This window comes from Nerophis ophidion, linkage group LG09, assembly GCF_033978795.1.
Source record: "Nerophis ophidion isolate RoL-2023_Sa linkage group LG09, RoL_Noph_v1.0, whole genome shotgun sequence".
NCBI lineage: Eukaryota > Metazoa > Chordata > Actinopteri > Syngnathiformes > Syngnathidae > Nerophis > Nerophis ophidion.
Genome location: NC_084619.1, coordinates 3,853,767 through 3,875,869, shown reverse-complemented (window position 1 = coordinate 3,875,869; position 22,103 = coordinate 3,853,767). Strand labels below are relative to the sequence as shown.

At 42.7% G+C, this 22,103-nt stretch overlaps 1 protein-coding gene across 1 annotated transcript in view; it reads right to left on the bottom strand.

Moving 5' to 3' along the window:
- Nucleotides 1-20,754, bottom strand: part of LOC133558914 (semaphorin-4G-like) — a 69,732-nt gene extending 48,978 nt beyond the window's left edge. The window contains exons 1-2 of the mRNA XM_061910076.1: nucleotides 20,475-20,754; nucleotides 4,571-4,807 (exon numbers count right to left, since the gene is read on the bottom strand). Of these exons, the coding sequence (XP_061766060.1) occupies nucleotides 4,571-4,700 (130 nt within the window). The 5' untranslated portion in view covers nucleotides 4,701-4,807; nucleotides 20,475-20,754. The remainder of the gene's footprint in view (nucleotides 1-4,570; nucleotides 4,808-20,474) is intronic.
- Between the last annotated feature and the right edge of the window lie 1,349 nt (nucleotides 20,755-22,103).

Sequence of the window (22,103 nt, the reverse complement as noted above, 5' to 3'; positions counted from 1 at the left end):
GTCCTCCGGAACAAAGAGGAAAAGAACCATCCGGATTGTTTTAGGCGCAAAGTTCAAAAGCTAGCATCTGTGATGGTATGAGGGTGTATTAGTCCTTAAGGCATGGGTAACTTACACATCTGTGAAGGCACCATTAATTCTGAAAGGTACACGTAGGTTTCGGAGCAACATATGTTGCCATCCAAGCAACGTTATTATGGACGCCCCTGCTTATTATAACAGCGTAGCTTCGTAGTAAAAGAGTGCGGTTACTAGACTGGCCTGCCTGTAGTCCAGACCTGTCTCCCATTCAATATGTGTGGCGCAATATGAAGCGTAAAATACCACAATGGAGATCCCGGACTGTTGAAGAACTTAAGCTGTAAATCAAGCAAAAATGGGAAAGAATTCCATCTGAAAAGTTTCAAAAATTGGTCTCCTCAGTTCCCAAAGGTTTACTGAGTGTTGTTAAAAGGAAAGGCCATGTAACACAGTGGTAAAAATGCCCCTGTGCCAACTTTTTTGCAATGTGTTGCTGCCATTATATTCTAAGTTAATGATTATTTGCAAAAAAAAAATGTGGTTTCTCAGTTCGAACATTAAATATCTTGTCTTTGCCGTCCATTCAATCGAATATAAGTTGAAAAGATTTGCAAATCGTTGTATTCTGTTTTTATTTACGATTTAAACTGTGCCAAATCCACTGGGTTTGGGTTTTGTAAATAAAGCAGGGTTAAAAGATTTCAGTTAGGGTATAAGTAGTCCACGTTTTCACCATAACTGTGATTTTTTTATTATTTTTTTATTTATTTTTTTTACAAAAACCTTGCTATCAAATTTTAATATTGTTTCATCACTATTACATTGTTTCAGTTTTCATTCGGTTTGGTTTTGGAACGAATTAACACAACAAAACCGTATTGGACGTGCCTAGTTGTGGCCACCGAGCGCTGTAATAGGACAGTTGTCATGGTTACGGTGCCTCCCTCAACTAGTAGAGGCAGTAGCAGTCTCCACGGAGGCTCTGCAGGGAGGACTTTTAGGAAGACGAAAAGCACCGCAGACAAGACGGAGAAGGTGTGTATGTGCAAGTCAGTGGAGCGACGTCGATAGCAGTGGAAAGATTGACAAGCAGAAAAGCTGCATCACAACAACACTAAAAATACGGAAAAAAAAACACAATGAACGAGGGCGGTGAGTTCAAGGAGATAAACAAAACTGATAATATGAAGAAGATGCGGCACCACAGGGGAAATGGCTTCAATACTGCATTTAAAACTACATCTACACTTGTAGACCCGTGCCTGCTTTGAATGATGTCCAATACAAGAGCTGCATAACAAACTCAGTCCTTAGTTTGCAGCAGTGCACAAATGTTCTGCAGCATAAGGAGAGCCAATACCCTTCTTTTGATATTAAAAACGCTCCAAGTCAGTATTTTTCAACCTTTTTTGAGCCAAGGCACATTTTTGGCGTTGAAAAAATGCGGAGGCACACCACCAGCAGAAGTGAAGTGAAGTGAATTATATTTATATAGCGCTTTTCTCAAGTGACTCAAAGCGCTTTACATAGTGAAACCCAATATCTAAGTTACATTTAAACCGGTGTGGGTGGCACTGGGAGCTGGTGGGTAAAGTGTCTTGCCCAAGGACACAACGGCAGTGACTAGGATGGCGGAAGCGGGAATCGAACCTGCAACCCTTAAGTTGCTGGCACGGCCACTCTACCAACTGAGCTATGCCGCCCCAGCAGAAATCATTAAAAAAAACAAAACTCAGTTGACAGTAAAAATGTCACGTTTGGAACGCATTGTGATGCGCGTTGAGTCACCCCAAGATGCAAATGGACAAAGATTGCAGGTAGGAGCTTGGTTTAGTAAACAAATGAAAACACTGGTACAAAAACGACAAAGAAAAGGCGTGCCGAACGCACAGGGAGCTAGGCTAACACTTAGCAACGGGAACAGAGTCCAAAAATCACGTGCCGAGCGCACGAGAAGCGAAGACGAAACTTAGCACTAGAATATACAAAAGAAGAGATACCAACGTGAAAGTTGCGTGCAGCAAACAACGAACCAAGAGCGAACTGAGGTCGAAGGCAGACTTAAATACTAAAGTAACAATTACCAACAGGTGTGGGTAAGGAAATAAGTAACAGGTGAACAAATAAAGTAACAACAACTAACAAGGAAGTGCATACACAAACTCAGCACCGGAAGAGTCCAAAACAATCAAAAAACCGAAAAGGACTCAAAAACCAGACTAAGGATGTGATCCGGGAAGCGGATCACAACAAAAAAAATCGCAATTGTTGGATACGACTTCAAACCATAACCAAGCATGCATCTATATAGCTCTTGTCTTAAAGTAGGTGTACTGTCACCACCTGTCACATCACGCCCTGACTTATTTTGAGTTTTTTGCTGTTTTCCTGTGTGTAGTGTTTTACTTCTTGTCTTGCGCTCCTATTTTGGTGGCTTTTTTTGGTATTTTCCTGTAGCAGTTTCATGTCTTCCTTTGAGCGATATTTCCCGCATCGACTTTGTTTTTATCCTTCATCATGGGGACATTGTCGATTGTCATGTCATGTTTGAATGTACATATGGACGCCATCTTTGCTCCACAGTAAGTCTTTGCTGTCGTCCAGGATTCTGTTTTCGTTTACTTTGCAGCCAGTTCAGTTTTACTTACGTTCAGCAGAGCCTTCCCTAAGCTTCAATGCCTTTTCTTAGGCGCACTTACCTTTTATTTTTTTTTTAAGCATTAAATACCTTTTTACCTGCACGCTGCCTCCCACTGTATCCGACATCCACAAAGCAATTAGCTACCCGCTGCTACCTACTGATATTGAATAAATGATAAATGGGTTGTACTTGTATAGCGCTTTTCTACCTTCAAGGTACTCAAAGCGTTTTAACACTACTTCCACATTTACCCTTTCACACACATTCACACACTGATGGAGGGAGCTGCCATGCAAGGTGCTAACCAGCACCCATCAGGAGCAAGGGTGAAGTGTCTTGCTCAGGACACAACGGACGTGACGAGGTTGGTTCTAGGTGAGGATTGAACCAGGGACCCTCGGGATGCACACGGCCACTCTTCCACTGCGCCACGTCGGTTGGTAGAGTGGCCATGACAGCAACTTGAGGGTTGCAGGTTCGATTCCTGCTTCTGCCAACCTAGTCACTGCCGTTGTGTCCTTGGGCAAGACACTTTACCCACCTGCTCCCAGTGCCACCCACACTGGTTTGAATGTAACTTCGATATTGGGTTTCACTATGTAAAGCGCTTTGAGTCACTAGAGAAAAAGCGCTATATAAATATAATTCACTATTACACGGTTACTCTGCCGAACTCTAAACAGCACCAACACTCAACAACAACACATTTGCCGACTATAATTACTGTTTTGAAAAAAATATTTTTTACCCCATCCATCCATCCATCCATCATCTTCCGCTTATCCGAGGTCGGGTCGCGGGGGCAGCAGCCTAAGCAGGGAAGCCCAGACTTCCCTATCTCCAGCCACTTCGTCTAGCTCTTCCCGGGGGATCCCGAGGCGTTCCCAGGCCAGCCGGGAGACATAGTCTTTCCAACGTGTCCTGGGTCTTCCCCGTGGCCTCCTACCAGCTGGACGTGCCCTAAACACCTCCCTAGGGAGGCGTTCGGGTGGCATCCTGACCAGATGCCCGAACCACCTCATCTGGCTCCTCTCGATGTGGAGGAGCAGCGGCTTTACGTTGAGCTCCTCCCGGATGGCAGAGCTTCTCACCCTATCTCTAAGGGAGAGCCCCGCCACCCGGCGGAGGAAACTCATTTGGGCCGCTTGTACCCGTGATCTTATCCTTTCGGTCATGACCCAAAGCTCATGACCATAGGTGAGGATGGGAACGTAGATCGACCGGTAAATTGAGAGCTTTGCCTTCCGGCTCAGCTCCTTCTTCACCACAACGGATCGATACAACGTCCGCATTACTGAAGACGCCGCACCGATCCGCCTGTCGATCTCACGATCCACTCTTCCCTCACTCGTGAACAAGACTCCTAGGTACTTGAACTCCTCCACTTGGGGCAGGGTCTCCTCCCCAACCCGGAGATGGCACTCCACCCTTTTCCGGGCGAGAACCATTTTTTACCCCAAATAAGTGAAATTAGATCATCTCCCACGGCACACCCAGGGGCGCCGAAAAGGGGGGGGGGGGGGGGGGGGGTAAAGGAGATGGATTCTAGGGACCCATGATGGAGGAGGGCCCAGAGAGGCCCCTAATGATGATGAAATTATAATACAGAGGGGTCCTGTAAAGACACAGAGGCCCTGTAAAGATTCTTTTCATGGGGCCCAAAATCCCTAGCAGCGCCCCTGGTCACACCAGACTGTATCTCGTGGAAAAGTGGTTGAAAAGCACTGCTCTAATTAACAAATAAACTAAAGAAATCTGAAATAAAGCATGAAACTGAGCATTATTATTCAGTGAGGGCCCAAGTGTTGATTATTGGATGCCATTAGACAGTGCAGGTGTACCTAATGTTGTGTCCGCCAGAGTACCACCCGTGCGCCATGCATAGTGACGGAACAAAAATCTGCTTACTGCTGCTCAACACGGTGACGCGCGGTGTCACGTCGAGGTCCGGCGGTGGTCTGAACGGGTAGCCGGCGGCTCCGCACGCACAGCAGGCGAGCAGCAGGAGCCGCAGCGATGAGGAGCGGCCCGCCTTCATCTCCGCCGACACGCTCTCCTCCTGACCATGCACCGGGGGGGGGGGGGCTCACACAAACATGGTCGCACACAAACAGTGGGCTTGTGCAACCCAAGCACCGCAGAGACCTGGAAAAAAGAAAAAAAACTAATTTAGTCAACAGTCGCAGGTCTCTTTTCAGACAAGGATGCTCCGTAAAGTGCTTCGGTCACTAGAGTTATGGCAGATCAACTGTGACACTTGACCCCGGTTGAAGCACAGCAATGTCGGATTCACTGGTAAGAACTCGGTCGTGCAGACATTTTATAAGGCATGATTATAAACCGGTGACAAATGTGAACCACTCTGGAATGCCCTCCCGGTAACAGTTCGAGATGCTACCTCAGTAGAAGCATTTAAGTCTCATCTTAAAACTCATCTGTATACTCTAGCCTTTAAATAGACCTCCTTTTTAGACCAGTTGATCTGCCGCTTCTTTTCTTTCTCCTATGTCCCCCCCTCCCTTGTGGAGGGGGTCCGGTCCGATGACCATGGATGAAGTACTGACTGTCCAGAGTCGAGACCCAGGATGGACCGCTCGTCGGGACCCAGGATGGACCGCTCGCCTGTATCGGTTGGGGACATCTCTACGCTGCTGATCCGCTTGAGATGGTTTCCTGTGGACGGGACTCTCACTGCTGTCTTGGAGCCACTATGGATTGAACTTTCACAGTATCATGTTAGACCTGCTCGACATCCATTGCTTTCGGTCCCCTAGAGGGGGGGGTTGCCCACATCTGAGGTCCTCTCCAAGGTTTCTCATAGTCAGCATTGTCACTGGCGTCCCACTGGATGTGAATTCTCCCTGCCCACTGGGTGTGAGTTTTCCTTGCCCTTTTGTGGGTTCTTCCGAGGATGTTGTAGTCGTAATGATTTGTGCAGTCCTTTGAGACATTTGTGATTTGGGGCTATATAAATAAACATTGATTGATTGATTGATTGATTGACTCACTCTTTACCTCAGAAGGTTGTCATCATTCAGGAGAAAAACATTCCAACAAAACATGATACAACTGAACTTTTAACATCTGTTCCAGGTAGGGGTGTAACGGTACACAAAAAATTTCGGTTCGGTACGTACCTCGGTTTAGAGGTCACGGTTCGGTTCATTTTCGGTACGGTAAGAAAACAACAAAATATACATTTTTTGGTTATTTATTTACCAAATTTGTAAACAATGGTTTTATCCTTTTAACAATGGGAACACTATAATAATTCTGCCCACGTTAATCACCATTAAACTGCCTCAAGTTGTTTAGTAAATAAAATGAAAAAAAACGTTCTTCTACATATAAAAAGTGCAACATTAAACAGTTTCCATTGAAACTGTTTCATGTCAACTCATCATGCTTAATTTATTACAGCATTTGGGAAGCCTGTAGTTGACTTTTATTATGTAAATGTTGTATTTTTATCAACATGTGATAGCAGGGACCCTGCTATTCAAAACTAGGCTGCTACATTACTAATGATTCATGTAACTATAGCTGAAAAATAGTACAATAGAAATAGGGGAGACTATTCATCCCTAAACACAATGCAGTTCAATGAAATAGACATAGTGCTTTGCTGCCTCTAACACACACACACACACACACAGCAAAATGAGCTAACGTTACGCTAAAAGCTAATTAGCCTTCACCTCAAGCCTAAACTGTGAGCTAGCTGAGCTGCAGTTTAAGTCTCTAGAACAGGGGTGCCCACACTTTTTCTGCAGGCGAGCTACTTTTCAATTGACCAACTCGAGGGGATCTACCTCATTTATATATATCATTTATATTTATTTATTTATGAAAGAGACATTTTTGTAAACAAGTTAAATGTGTTTAATGATAATACAAGCATGTGTAACACATATAGATGTCTTTCTTTCACAAAGACAAGAATATAAGTTGGTGTATTACCTGATTCTGATGACTTGCATTGATTGGAATCAGACAGTAATGATGATAACGCCCACATTTTCAAATGGAGGAGAAAAAAAGTGGTCCTTTCTGTACAATACCACATGAAAGTGGTTGGTTTTTGGCATCTAATTCATCCAGCTTCCATACACTTTACAAGAAAAACATTGGCGGCAAATTCCGTAGCTTGCTTGATTGACATTCACGGCACCCGAGGGTCTTGTGAGATGACGCTGGCTGCTGCCAGTTCATTATTATGAAAAAATGACAGAGAGGAAGGCCAGAAACACTTTTTATTTCAACAGACTTTTGCGCCGTCCCTTCCATCAAAACTCTAAAAGGCCGACTGCACATTTCCTATCTTCACAATAAAAGCCCTGCTTCATGCTGCCTGCGCTAACAAAATAAGAGTCTCGGAAAGCTGGCGTGCACAAGTGATGTGCACGCCAGCTTTCTGAGGGATCGCTTGTGCACGCCAGTTTTCCGAGACTCTGTATTTAGTTAGCGCAGGCAGCATGAAGCAGGGCTTTTATTGTGAAGATAGGAAATGTACAGTCGGCCTTTAGAGTTTTGACGGAAGGTACGGCGCGAGAGTCTGTTGAAATAAAAAGTGTTTCTCGCCCTCCTCTCGGTCATATTTTCATAATAATGATCTTGCAGCAGCCAGCGTCATCTCACAAGACCCTCCGGTACCGTGAATGTCATTTAAGTGACGTCTTGGTGAAGATTGATGATCACTCATTTTTAGGTCTATTTTTTTTAAAAGCCTGGCTGGAGATCGACTGACACACCCCCGCGGTTGACTGGTAGCTCGCGATTGACGTAATGGGCACCCCTGGACTAGAAGGTCAGGGCTCATAGTGATGTTTATAATAGTTGTGACTGGGAAGTGTTTAGTATAATTTGGGTAGAGCTCGCTGCTCCCCTGCTAAACGAATATCTGCTCGACGCTAAAGCATGGACTACATCGCTCTGAATACGCACTGCTGATTGGCTTTGTATGTGACCAATCAGATGGTTGTGTGGGCGGGACAATGCTGGGTGCTCACTGCTCAGACAGAGGCAGAAAGCAGAGCAGCTTGTGAAGACTTCTGCTTCCAAACTGGTTCGGCACGCCCGCGTCCCGAACCGAAACCCCCGTACCGAAACGGTTCAATACAAATATACGTACCGTTAAATCCCTAGTTTCAGGGTCGATATCATATGTGTCAATCTCAAGGCCCGGGGGCCCGACATGTAATTTATTGTGGCTCGCGAAAGCCTGGGAATAATGTGGAGACTTCATCGTTTTTACTAAATGTTTTCATTGTTTCCATTTTCACTTAAAAAGATGACATGAAATTTCATGTTTTAAACTTCGATATACAATACAGGCCAAAAGTTTGGACACACCTTTTCATATCAATGTGTTTTCTTTATTTTCATGATCATTTACCTTGCAGATCGTCACTGATGGTTTTCCAGTTCACACGTTAAGTATCTTGTCTTTGCAATACATCTGTTGAATATAGGTTGAAAAGGATTTTCAAATTATTGTATTCGGTTTTTATTTACAATTTACACTACGTGCCAACTTCACTGGTTTAGTGAAACAAGTTGTGTTATAGGGACGGCGTGGCGCAGTGGGAGAGTGGCCGTGCGCAACCCGAGGGGCCCTGGTTCAAATCCCACCAAGTACCAACCTCGTCACGTCCGTTGTGTCCTGAGCAAGACACTTCACCCTTGCTCCTGATGGGTGCTAGTTGGCGCCTTGCATGGCAGCTCCCTCCATCAGTGTGTGAATGTGTGTGTGAATGGGTAAATGTGGAAGTAGTGTCAAAGCGCTTTGAGTACCTTGAAGGTAGAAAAGCGCTATACAAGTACAACCCATTTATCATTTATGTCTGTTGTATGTTGACATTTTTGCGTTGGTTGGATTTTTTCCCACCATGACTAAGGAAGGTTGTTTGCATTGGGTCATACAAGTATATGCTGCACTTACAGTCATACAGAGCATAAATAAAGCTAATTCATTTGTATTATTCACGGTGTCCACCAGATGGTAACATTACGGCAACATCAGAATTGTCAGACAATTCAAATGAATGCAATCTCCTTGTGGGTTAGAATCCTTATTAAACTCATGTTGTCTCGCGGGCCAAATTGAAGACGTCGGTGGGCCGCACTTGGCCCGCGGGCTGTAGTTTGGACACCCTTGAAAAATGTATTTCCCCCCATCTTTTTGATCCCTTGTATAATAATAATAATAATAATAATAATAATAATAGCAAGAATGGCATCGTTCGGCCCTGAATCACACGTGTGTGTAAAGGACAAAAATCTGCAGCTAAACGCTTGTTGCACAAATTATTCAAGGTCCTTCAGTCTTGACACCATGACAACAACAAGCTTGCATGTTGCATAATGTCATAGGCAGGTACGCAGGTGGTGTGTGTGTAAATATTGACTGTGCTCGTTTGACATTTCAATAAGCACAGTGGCGTACAAACCCATGTCACTGCGGTCTACAAGTTGCTTCCGTTAAAAGTTGCTTCTGTTAAAAGTTTGCGTGTCAAACTTCAATACTTGATGACATCACTATTGTTGGGAAGAGACACCTCCTTAGATAATAGTCATCATGCGATGTTAAGTCTGGTATGCTTTGGGCACTTGTAGCTTTTCAGTGCAAAAACACTGAAGAATCACTTGAGTATCACAAATAATCCCTTGTTTAAAGTACAGTGTTTTATTTTCCTATATTCAAACAGTGTTACTGTTCAAACTGACTGTGACCGCACACGTCTCAAGTGGACGACCTGTTTGTCTTTTCAAACTGCTACTTCTGTCCCCTCTGACTGTCTTTTGTCTGACTCAGGGGTGTCCAAACTTTTTCCAAAACCAATACAATGTATATTGTAAATTTTAGGGCTTCCCTCAACTTTGGTAAATGTAAAAAGTACCAAGAACCCAAAAGGTTTTCAGTCTGTCCCCAAAAAATATTTTAACATGTTCGTTACTTTCAATGCTTAAATATATGTACCATATTTTGGGACGGCGTGGCGCAGTGGGAGAGTGGCCGTGCGCAACCCGAGGGTCCCTGGTTCAAATCCCACCTAGTACCAACCTTGTCACGTCCGTTGTGTCCTGAGCAAGACACTTCACCCTTGCTCCTGATGGGTGCTGGTTGGCGCCTTGCATGGCAGCTCCCTCCATCAGTGTGTGAATGTGTGTGTGAATGGGTAAATGTGGAAGTAGTGTCAAAGCGCTTTGAGTACCTTGAAGGTAGAAAAGCGCTATACAAGTACAACCCATTTATCATTTATTTAAACTGTGTGGAATGTTGCGGTGGCCAAAAATATGAAATAAAGTTGTGAAATAAAACATCTGACTTGTTACTATTGATTTAGAGCTACATAAATAAACATTGATTGACCAAACAATTAAACAAGGCGACAAAAATCTGGGTATTATCTTCGACCCAACTCTCTCCTTTGAGGCACACATTAAAAGCGTTACTAAAACGGCCTTCTTTCATCTCCGTAATATCGCTAAAATTCGCTCCATTTTGTCCACTAAAGACGCTGAGATCATTATCCATGCGTTTGTTACGCCTCGAATACTGTAACGTATTATTTTCGGGTCTCCCCATGTCTAGCATTAAAAGATTACAGTTGGTACAAAATACGGCTGCTAGACTTTTGACAAGAACAAGAAAGTTTGATCACATTACGCCTGTACTGTATATACCTTTATATACATATATACATACATATATACCTATACTGTATATACCTTTATATACATATATACATACATATATACCTATACTGTATATACCTTTATATACATATATACATACATATATACCTATACTGTATATACCTTTATATACATATATACATACATATATACCTGTACTGTATATACCTTTATATACATATATACATACATATATACCTATACTGTATATACCTTTATATACATATATACATACATATATACCTATACTGTATATACCTTTATATACATATATACATACATATATACCTGTACTGTATATACCTTTATATACATATATACATACATATATACCTATACTGTATATACCTTTATATACATATATACATACATATATACCTATACTGTATATACCTTTATATACATATATACATACATATATACCTATACTGGCTCACCTGCACTGGCTTCCTGTGCACTTAAGATGTGACTTTAAGGTTTTACTACTTACGTATAAAATACTACACGGTCTAGCTCCATCCTATCTTGCCGATTGTATTGTACCATATGTCCCGGCAAGAAATCTGCGTTCAAAAGACTCCGGCTTATTAGTGATTCCCAAAGCCCAAAAAAAGTCTGCGGGCTATAGAGCGTTTTCATTTCGGGCTCCAGTACTCTGGAATGCCCTCCCGGTAACAGTTTGAGATGCCACCTCAGTAGAAGCATTTAAGTCTCACCTTAAAACTCATTTGTATACTCTAGCCTTTAAATAGACTCCCTTTTTAGACCAGTTGATCTGCCGTTTATTTTCTTTTTCTTCTATGTCCCACTCTCCCTTGTGGAGGGGGTCCGGGCCGATCCGGTGGCCATGTACTGCTCGCCTGTGTATCGGCTGGGGACATCTCTGCGCTGCTGATCCGCCTCCACTTGGGATGGTTTCCTGCTGGCTCCGCTGTGAACGGGACTCTCGCTGCTGTGTTGGATCCGCTTTGGACTGGACTCTCGCGACTGTGTTGGATCCATTATGGATTGAACTTTCACAGTATCATGTTAGACCCGCTCGACATCCATTGCTTTCCTCCTCTCCAAGGTTTCTCATAGTCATCATTGTCACCGACGTCCCACTGGGTGTGAGTTTTCCTTGCCCTTATGTGGGCCTACCGAGGATGTCGTAGTGGTTTGTGCAGCCCTTTGAGACACTAGTGATTTAGGGCTATATAAGTAAACATTGATTGATTGATTGATTGATTGATTACTATGCTACTGTATTATAATGTTGTTCGGTATGCTGATACTTGGAGAGACTAGTGTTTTCTGAGGTGGTACAAATTGCCAACTACTGTGTTTTGTGTAAATGTGTTGTGAAACTACTGTGGAACGAGTTCAAGCAGAATCACAAGACTGTGCTGTAATTTTGAAGTTCCACTTTTATATTTTCTTTTAAATTGCATCGCAAATACATTTTTCACACAACTTTCTTGGGCATTTTTCAACTGATCTCCTAGCGAGTGGGGTTTTTGACAGTTCCACCCACGGACCCAACAATAACCCAACAATAATAGCCATTAGCTTGCATAGAAATAGGACTGTCAAAAGATGGACAACACTGGAGTTTACAGCAACTACCACATTTCGCAGCCATTATAACAACTGTTCTATTTTGTCCTTTTATCGCTTTGTGTTGCCTGCTGTGTGGCAATTATATTTTTCGGGGTTAGCGCCCATTACTGCACTAGTACACTCACCCTCATGACGAGCTCCTACTCTGAGAGCTGTCAAATACAATAAAAAAAAAAGCTGCCAGTTGCTTTTGCAGGCCTTTTTTTTTTTAAATATACAGGTTGTGTAGGAGGCGCACTAAGGAGCACTTCAGGAGTCATTTATCCGACTCGTGCACACTCTAAATGGGCTGTCAAGGCCAAGAGGCTTTCAACCGGCCAGTCTGTCAACCTGCCAAAGACCTCCTGATGTGGTCTTTCAAAGGGAACTTGGTTGACAGAATGACAAAGAGAAAGCGGAAGCTGTGAGTTGATACTCCAATTGTGACATTCTCAAGCCACACTTTTCTGAGACAAATTATTTCTAAATGACAAATAAGGCACAAAGGCATTTAGGCAAAGGTTTCACATTATGTTGGATCCACTATGGACTGGACTCTCACAATATTATGTTAGATCTACTATGGACTGGACTCTCACACTATTATGTTAGATCCACTATGGACTGGACTCTCACACTATTATGTTAGATCCACTATGGACTGGACTCTCACACTATCATGTTAGATCCACTATGGACTGGACTCTCACTATTATGTTAGATCCACTATGGACTGGACTCTCACTATTATGTTAGATCCACTATGGACTGGACTCTTACAATAATATGTTAGATCCGCTATCGACTGGACTCTCACAATATTACGTTAGATCCACTATGGACTGGACTCTCACAATAATATGTTAGATCGACTATGGACTGGACTCTCACACTATTATGTTAGATCCACTATGGACTGGACTCTCACACTATTATGTTAGATCCACTATGGACTGGACCTCACAATAATATGTTAGATCGACTATGGACTGGACTCTCACAATATTATGTTTGATCCACTATGGACTGGACTCTCACAATATTATGTTAGATCTACTATGGATTGGACTCTCACAATATTATGTTAGATCCACTATGGACTGGACTCTCACACTATTATGTTAGATCCACTATGGACTGGACTCTCACGATATTATCGTAGATCCACTATGGACTGGACTCTCACAATATTAAGTTAGATCCACTATGGACTGGACCTCACACTATTATGTTAGATCCACTATGTACTGGACTCTCACACTATTATGTTAGATCCACTATGGACTGGACTCTCACTATTATGTTAGATCCACTATGTACTGGACTCTCACACTATTATGTTAGATCCACTATGGACTGAACTCTCACACTATTATGTTAGATCCACTATGGACTGGACTCTCACACTATTATGTTAGATCCACTATGGACTGGACTCTCACACTATTATGTTAGATCCACTATGGACTGAACTCTCACACTATTATGTTAGATCCACTATGGACTGGACTCTCTCACTATTATGTTATAGATCCACTATGGACCAGACTTTCACTATTATGTTAGATCCACTATGGACTGGACTCTCACACTATTATGTTAGATCCACTATGGACTGAACTCTCACACTATTATGTTAGATCCACTAAGTTAAAGCTCTACTATGCAAAGCGAAAGGCTTTTATCAACAACATCCAGAAACACCGCCGGCTTCTCTGGGCCCGAGATCATCCAAGATGGACTGATGGAAGGTGGGAAAGTGTTCTGTGGTCTGACGAGTCCACATTTCAAATTCCATCCATCCATTTTCTACCGCTTATTCCCTTTTGGGGTCGCTGGCGCCTATTTTAGCTACAATTGGGTGGAAGGCGGGGTACACCCTGGACAAGTCGCCACCTCATCGCAGGGCCAACACAGATAGACAGACAACATTCACACACTAGGGCCAATTTAGTGTTGCCAATCAACCTATCCCCAGGTGCATGTCTTTGGAGGTGGGAGGAAGCCGGAGTACCCGGAGGGAACCCACGCATTCACGGGGAGAACATGCAAACTCCACACAGAAAGATCCTGAGCCTGGGATTGAACCCAGGACTGCAGGACCTTCGTATTGTGAGGCAGACGCACTAACCCCTCTTCCATCGTGAAGCCCCACATTTCAAATTGTTTTCGGAAATATTCGACATCATGTCATCCGGACCAAAGGAGAAGCAAACCATCCAGACTGATATCGACGCAAAGTTGAAAAGCCAGCATCTGTGATGGTATGGGGGTGCATTAGTGCTCAAGGCATGGGTAACTTACACATCTGTGAAGGCACCATTAAGGCTGAAAGGTACATACAAGTTTTGAAACAACATATGCTGCCATCCAAGCGCCGTCTTTTTCATGGACGCCCCTGCTTATTTCAGCAAGACAATTCCAAGCCACATTCAGCAAGTGTTTCCACAGCGTGCCTTCGTAAAAAAAAAGAGTGCGGGTATTTTCCTGGCCCGCCTGCAGTCCAGACCTGTCTCCCATCGAAAATGTGCGGCGCATTATGAAGCGTAAAATACGACTGAAGCTAAACATAAAACAAGAATGGGAAAGAATTCCACTTTCAAAGCTTCAACAATTAGATTCCTCAGTTCCCAAACGTTTGAGTGTTAAAAGAAAAGGTGATGTAACACAGTGGTGAACATGATAAATAAATAAATGATAAATGGGTTGTACTTGTATAGCGCTTTTCTACCTTCAAGGTACTCAAAGCGCTTTGACACTACTTCCACATTTACCCATTCACACACACATTCACACACTGATGGAGGGAGTTGCCATGCAAGGCGCTAACCAGCACCCATCAGGAGCAAGGGTGAAGTGTCTTGCTCAGGACACAACGGACGTGACGAGGTTGGTACTAGGTGGGATTTGAACCAGTGACCCTCGGGTTGCACACGGCCACTCTTCCACTGTGCCACGCCGTCCCTAACATGCCCTTTCCCAACTACTTTGGTACATGTTGCAGCCATGAAATTGTAAGTTAATTATTATTTCCCCAAAAATAAGTTTATGAGTTTAACCATCAAATATCTTGTCTTTGTAGTACATTCAACTGAATATGGGTTGAAAATGATTTGCCAATCATTGTATTCCGTTTATATTTACATCTAACACAATTTCCCAACTCATATGGTTTGTACAATAGGTTTTAGTATTACCAACTGAAAGTCTGGTAGCGTGACAACCCTAGAATAAAGAGTGCTAGTGTGTCTCCTACTACTACAAATCAGCCTGGATAAAAGAAGAGCCGAGATAGTACTAGCAACACACAAAACAGCCGTACCAAAAGGAACCCGGCACTCTTTGCTTTTAGGTTTGGATACATTATACTGGGACTCTATGAGAGTCAAACAGTACAAAAGATGACAGTCGAAGGCATTGAGCGGTGGGACACAGAACGCTTTTAATAAGCCTTCTTGTTTTACAAAGTCAAAGTTGCCGTAGTTTTTGTTCTACTGGTTCTATTGTAGCTGTGCACTTTGTAACACTGGGTTCTTTAACTTGAACCTTTCACACTAATCCAATTATTTTATAGACCAATGGTAATAAAAAAATTTGCAGTTTTGTTTATGACAGGAAGTATTGTTTGATTGAGGTGATATTTGCTGTTAAAGGTGGTTTACCTGAGGGCAATAAACTTTAACCACCTTGTTGGGTAACATGTAAATACAGTACCAGTACTAGTATTTGAGATTTGTACCAAAAGCCTTCACAAAACACAAAAATACTTAGATTTCAGTATGACAGAAGTGTTTTGTATCATATTGGTTAGCTTGTTTAGTTAAATGTTCAGCGATCAGAATATACAAACTAGCTTTATTATGGCAGAGTTTACGATGTTAAAATTCATTAAATAGGTTTAAAGCAGGACATTTACTTTAACCATGCACACGTACCTAAAATTAGAAGAAAACTTTTAAAGCCTGTGTATCGGCTGGAGACATCTCTGCGCTGCTGATCAGCCTCCGCTTGGGATGGTTTCCTGCTGGCTCCGCTGTGAACGGGACTCTCGCTGCTGTGTTGGATCCGCTTTGGACTGGACTCTCGCGACTGTGTTGGATCCATTATGGATTGATCTTTCACAGTATCATGTTCTCATATGTTCTCATATGTTCTCATAGTCATCAGTATCACGTTCTCATAGTCATTATTGTCACCGATGTCCCACTGGGTGTGAGTTTTCCTTGCCCGAGGATGTCGTGGTGGTTTGTGCAGCCCTTTGAGACACTAGTGATTTAGGGCTATATAAGTAAACATTGATTGATTGATTGATTGAAGATGTATGTATGTTACACATTACAGTGACTTGGGAGAGAGCCATCAAAGTAGCTTCTCTTTATTTTTCAGAAGCTTTTTGTGAAATTTAAGCTCATAAAAATAGCGGATTGTAAAAATAACCATTGATTGATTGATTGATACTTTTATTAGTAGATTGCACAGTTCAGTACATATTCCGTACAATTGACCACTAAATGGTAACACCCCAATAAGTTTTTCAACTTGTTTAAGTCGGGGTCCACGTTAATCAATTCATGGTACAAATATATACTATCAACATAATATTTCCAAACATTCAGACAACCTTTTGTTTTGAAATACGATATTTGAGTTTTATTGTGAAAGCTGCCATGGTGTCTTACAGTAAATGGGGTGTTGCCACAATCTAGTAAACAACATACTAGTATGCTAATTATAAGATGAATCAATCAGTCATCAACAGAGGTGGGTAGAGTAGCCAGAAATTGTACTCAAGTAAGAGTACAGTTACTTTAGAGATGTATTACTCAAGTAAAAGTAGGGAATAGCCATCCAAATATTTACTTGAGTAAAAGTAAAATGTTGTGAAAAAACTACTCGAGTACTGAGTAACTGATGAGTAACCTGTTCGTTTAATGATGACGGCAACAAGTAATGCACAAAAACAAAAATAGCAATGAACAAATTCAGAGCCAGGAATATCTCTTAAGCAACTAAAACAATAATATATATATTTGGTTTTACACTGTATTGAAAAACAATTTGAAAATGAATTTTACCTTTGCAACCTCATTGTTATTATTATTATTATTACCTCATATATTCATAAATGTAAGTTTCTCAATACCCAACCTGTTTTTTGTGTTCAAAAGCCAGCATGTGTGATGGTATGGGGGTGCATTAGTGCCCAAGGCATGGGTAACTTACACATCTGTGAAGGCACCATTAATGCTGAAAGGTCCATACAGGTTTTGGAGCAACGTTATCATGGACGCCCCTGCTTATTTCAGCAAAAAAAATGCCAAGCCACATGTTAGGACAGCGTGGCTTCATAGTAAAAGAGTGCGGGTACTTTCCTGGCCCGCCTGCAGTCCAGACCTGTCTCCCATGGAAAATGTGTGGCGCATTATGAAGCGTAAAATACGACAGCGGAGACCCCGGACCGTTGAACTATTGAAGCTCTACATAAAACAAGAATGGGAAAAAATTCCTCTTTCAAAGCTTCAACAATTAGTTTCCTCAGTTCCCAAACGTTTATTGAGTGTTGTTAAAAGAAAAGGTGATGTAACACAGTGGCGAACATGCCCTTTCCCAACTACTTTGGCACGTGTTGCAGCCATGAAATTCTAAGTTCATTATTATTTGCAAAAAAAAAAAAAGTTTATGAGTTTGAACTAGGGCTGGGGGATATATCGATATATACAATACGATATATCGCGGGTTTCTCTTTGTGCGATATAGAAAATGACTATATTGTAATATTCGAGTATACGTTCTCACGCAGGACTTTTAGCTTCAGGCGTACACTTCAGGCTCTCTTCGCTCTTTCCCGTGTCTCCTTCTCACAGACAAGCAGGCGCACATTCTTACATACGTCACAAACTGTCACGTCATACGTCACATACACGCCCTCGCCCAGCAGAGAGGTAGCGCCGTGGCTAACGTTAGCTGCTAACGTAGCCGTACGAGAGAAAGATGGCGCGGATCTGGTAACAAATGAAGGAAGACTTAATCCCCAATAAAAACAGCAGGGGGTCCATCGTCTGGCGGTGGTTCGGCTTCAAGTGGGAATATGTCAAACAGACAATCGTAATTTGTCAAGTGTGGGGGGGGAAAGCGTTGCTATAAAAAGTAGCATTACTGCTAATATGTAGCATCATTTGTAAAGTCACTCGCTAGAGAATGAAAATAATTTCATAACCTTAGTAAAATACCACCAAGTGAAGGACGAATACTATTTGATTTCCTATTATGCAGCTCATTTTTATTTGACACTTAAAATGTCTCTGGGCTTCACGGTGGCAGAGGGGTTAGTGCGTCTGCCTCACAATACGAAGTTCCTGCAGTCCTGGGTTCAAATCCAGGCTCGGGATCTTTCTGTGTGGAGTTTGCATGTTCTCCCCGTAAATGCGTGGGTTCCCTCCGGGTACTCCGGCTTCCTCCCACTTCCAAAGACATGCACCTGGGGATAGGTTGATTGGCAACACTAAATTGGCCCTAGTGTGTGAATGTTGTCCGTCTATCTGTGTTGGCCCTGTGATGAGGTGGCGACTTGTCCAGGGTGTACCCTGCCTTCCGCCCGATTGTAGCTGAGATAGGCGCCAGCGACCCCGAAAGGGAATAAGCGGTGGGAAATGGATGGATGGATGGAAATGTCTCTGACAATCTTGCAATTTATGTTTTGGAAATTACTTGAATGTTTGTGCCATTGCTTAATCCATCCATCCATCCATCCATCCATCCATCATCTTCCGCTTATCCGAGGTCGGGTCGCGGGGGCAACAGCCTAAGCAGGGAAGCCCAGACTTCCCTCTCCCCAGCCACTTCGTCTAGCTCTTCCCGGGGGATCCCGAGGCGTTCCCAGGCCAGCCGGGAGACATAGTCTTCCCAACGTGTCCTGGGTCTTCCCCGTGGCCTCCTACCGGTTGGACGTGCCCTAAACACCTCCCTAGGGAGGCGTTCGGGTGGCATCCTGACCAGATGCCCGAACCACCTCATCTGGCTCCTCTCCATGTGGAGGAGCAGCGGCTTTACTTTGAGTTCCTCCCGGATGGCAGAGCTTCTCACCCTATCTCTAAGGGAGAGCCAAAACTCATTTGGGCCGCTTGTACCCGTGATCTTATCCTTTCGGTCATGACCCAAAGCTCATGACCATAGGTGAGGATGGGAACGTAGATCGACCGGTAAATTGAGAGCTTTGCCTTCCGGCTCAGCTCCTTCTTCACCACAACGGATCGGTACAACGTCCGCATTACTGAAGACGCCGCACCGATCCGCCTGTCGATCTCACGATCCACTCTTCCCTCACTCGTGAACAAGACTCCTAGGTACTTGAACTCCTCCACTTGGGGCAGGGTCTCCTCCCCAACCCGGAGATGGCACTCCACCCTTTTCCATTGCTTAATAACTTTAATAAATACACTTTTGATCAATTGACTTAGTTGGGATTTCCCTTTCTGCATGAAAATTTAAAAGTAGCATATATAAATGCAGTATAAAGAAGAATCTTTTAATGTATACACCTGGAATCATCATACTGCTGTGATTATATGCATCAAGCGTTCATTCAAGGCCAAGGCAAAATATCGTAATATATATCGTATATCGCCATATGGCCTAAAAAATATTGCGATATTAAAAAAAAGCCAATATCGCCAAGCCCTAGTTTGAACATCAAATATATTGTGTTTGTAGTGCATTCAATTTGCAAATCATCCATTTTCTACCGTTTATTCCCTTTTGGGGTCGCGGGGGGCGCTGGCGCCTATCTCAGCTACAATGGGGCGGAAGGCGGGGTACACCCTGGACAAGTCGCCACCTCATCGCAGGGCCAACACAGATAGACAGACAACATTCACACACTAGGGACCATTTAGTGTTGCCGATCAACCTATGCCCAGGTGCATGTCTTTGGAGGTGGGAGGAAGCCGGAGTACCCGGTGTTAGTATTCCATTTATATTTACATCTAACACAATATCCCAACTCATATGCAAACGGGGTTTGTATGCTGATCGTATATTACGAACCATGAATTGATTAACGTGGAGCCCGACTTAAACAAGTTGAAAAACTTATTGGGGTGTTACCATTTAGTGGTCAATTGTACGGAATATGTACTGTACTGTGCAATATACTAATAAAAGTATCAATCAACCAATCAATCAATCAATCAATCATTTTCGGCCGGTGCGACTTATACTCCGGAGCGAAAAATACGGTATTGTCTTATATTCGAGTCAGTATAATAAATACTTTCAACTGGTTAAATCGCAGGTACAAAACATTTATGTTTATCAGTTGACGGTCCAACGCTTAAAAAAGGGGGGTTTTATCAAGCTTCTTAGTTCTCCAAATGATATTTCAGTGACAGTTTATCCAACATTCTGGGGTTAGTATAATGGCTTAAAGGACACCTGTAGGCTTTATACTGGTAGCAGCTGCTATGAATTATGACTGAATAAGTCTTTTTGAAATGTTACTATTTCAAAATGTGTGGTGTCTTTTTTTTCAAAGTCTTACCTGAATCGTCGAAAAAGCAGGAAATGTGCTTCCTTAATCCAAACATGGACTTTGGTCGCAAAGCGTCCACGCCACTAAAACAAACACTCTGCCGCCACGGTTTTACATTCCACCTTTCAACCTCCTTCCTCCGCTTCTTCTCACTTTGTTCAGCCCCGTAAAAACTGCCTTTTGGATGGTTTGAATCCGAGGGAAAGATGCCGTTGGCGGGTCGCCGCTCGCCGGCAGAGTGTCGAGCTGGTGAAATATGCACGTGAGTCAACTGTCTCCTTTAAAATAATCCTCGGTGAAACAGTGACATCTGTAGGACACTAATGGAACTGCAGGGGTATTTCTATATACCAGGGGTCGGGAACCTTTTTGGCTCTCTCGCCAAATATTTGAAAATATATTTCCGTAAGAGCCATATCATTTTTTTTTTAACACTGAACACAACTAAACACGTGAATTATATTTGTGAATTATATTTATATAGCGCTTTTCTCTAGTGACTCAAAGCGCTTTACATAGTGAAACCCAATATCTAAGTTACATTTAAACCAGTGTGGGTGGCACTGGGAGCAGGTGGGTAAAGTGTCTTGCCCAAGGACACAACGGCATTGACTAGGATGGCGGGAGCGGGAATCGAACCTGCAACCCTCAAGTTGCTGGCACGGCCGCTCTACCAACTGAGCTAAACCGCCATCTCGTGCATTTTTAAGTAAGACCAACATTTCTAGAGTATAACAGGTCTCTTATTCTTTGTCACAACATTGTTATTCTGAAGCTAACTGTGGAGGGGGCGTGGCCTGCGGGCCTGCAGCGACAGGTGCGTAGAAGGCCCACCTGGGCCTTGTTATCTAATCACCTGTCGCTCTGTTATAAGCAGCAGCCAGGAGGAGAGACTGGGTTTGGGCTGGAAATACTATTTCTGGAAAGCAACTAAGAGACTTATTTAATAATAATAAAATATATATTGTAACCCTGAAACAGGCTCTCATGTCGGTGCTTGGGGGGTCTGAAAAACCCCCAGGAGGCCAAGCCCCACACTAACCAATAATTTAAAAAATAACTTCTTCCCATTAACGCAACTTCTTGAACAGGCGCGGTAGGAAACGGATGGATGGATTAAAAATGCATGAGAATGTTTTGTGATTTTAACATTATTTTTAACACTGTGATTACAAGTGGAATTATTCATTACTTATCGTGTTAACCCTTGTATTATGTTGGGGAAAAATGACATTGATTATGTTGCGGGTCGTTTTGACCCGTACTGTGTGAATGCACTCAAAACAGTCAAGAAAACAGGTTAAACCAATAACAATTTTATTTTAGGTTGTATAAACATTTAGAAAAGTGGCATAAAACACATTTTTTATTCCAATTGTATTATGTTAAGGGTCAATTTGACCCATTTCAGTTTTTGTGTTGATCAAAGTACTGGTTATCCTTTCTTTTTCTTGCTGAAATCTGGTGACTTTTCCTCATCTAGGGACATGAACTGGTGTGTATTATGTTGGGAAAAAATGACATTGATTATGTTGCGGGTCGTTTTGACCCATACTTTGAAAAAGCACTCAAAACAGTCAATAAAATAGGTTCAACCAATAACAATCTTATTTTAGGTTATATAAACATTTAGAAAAG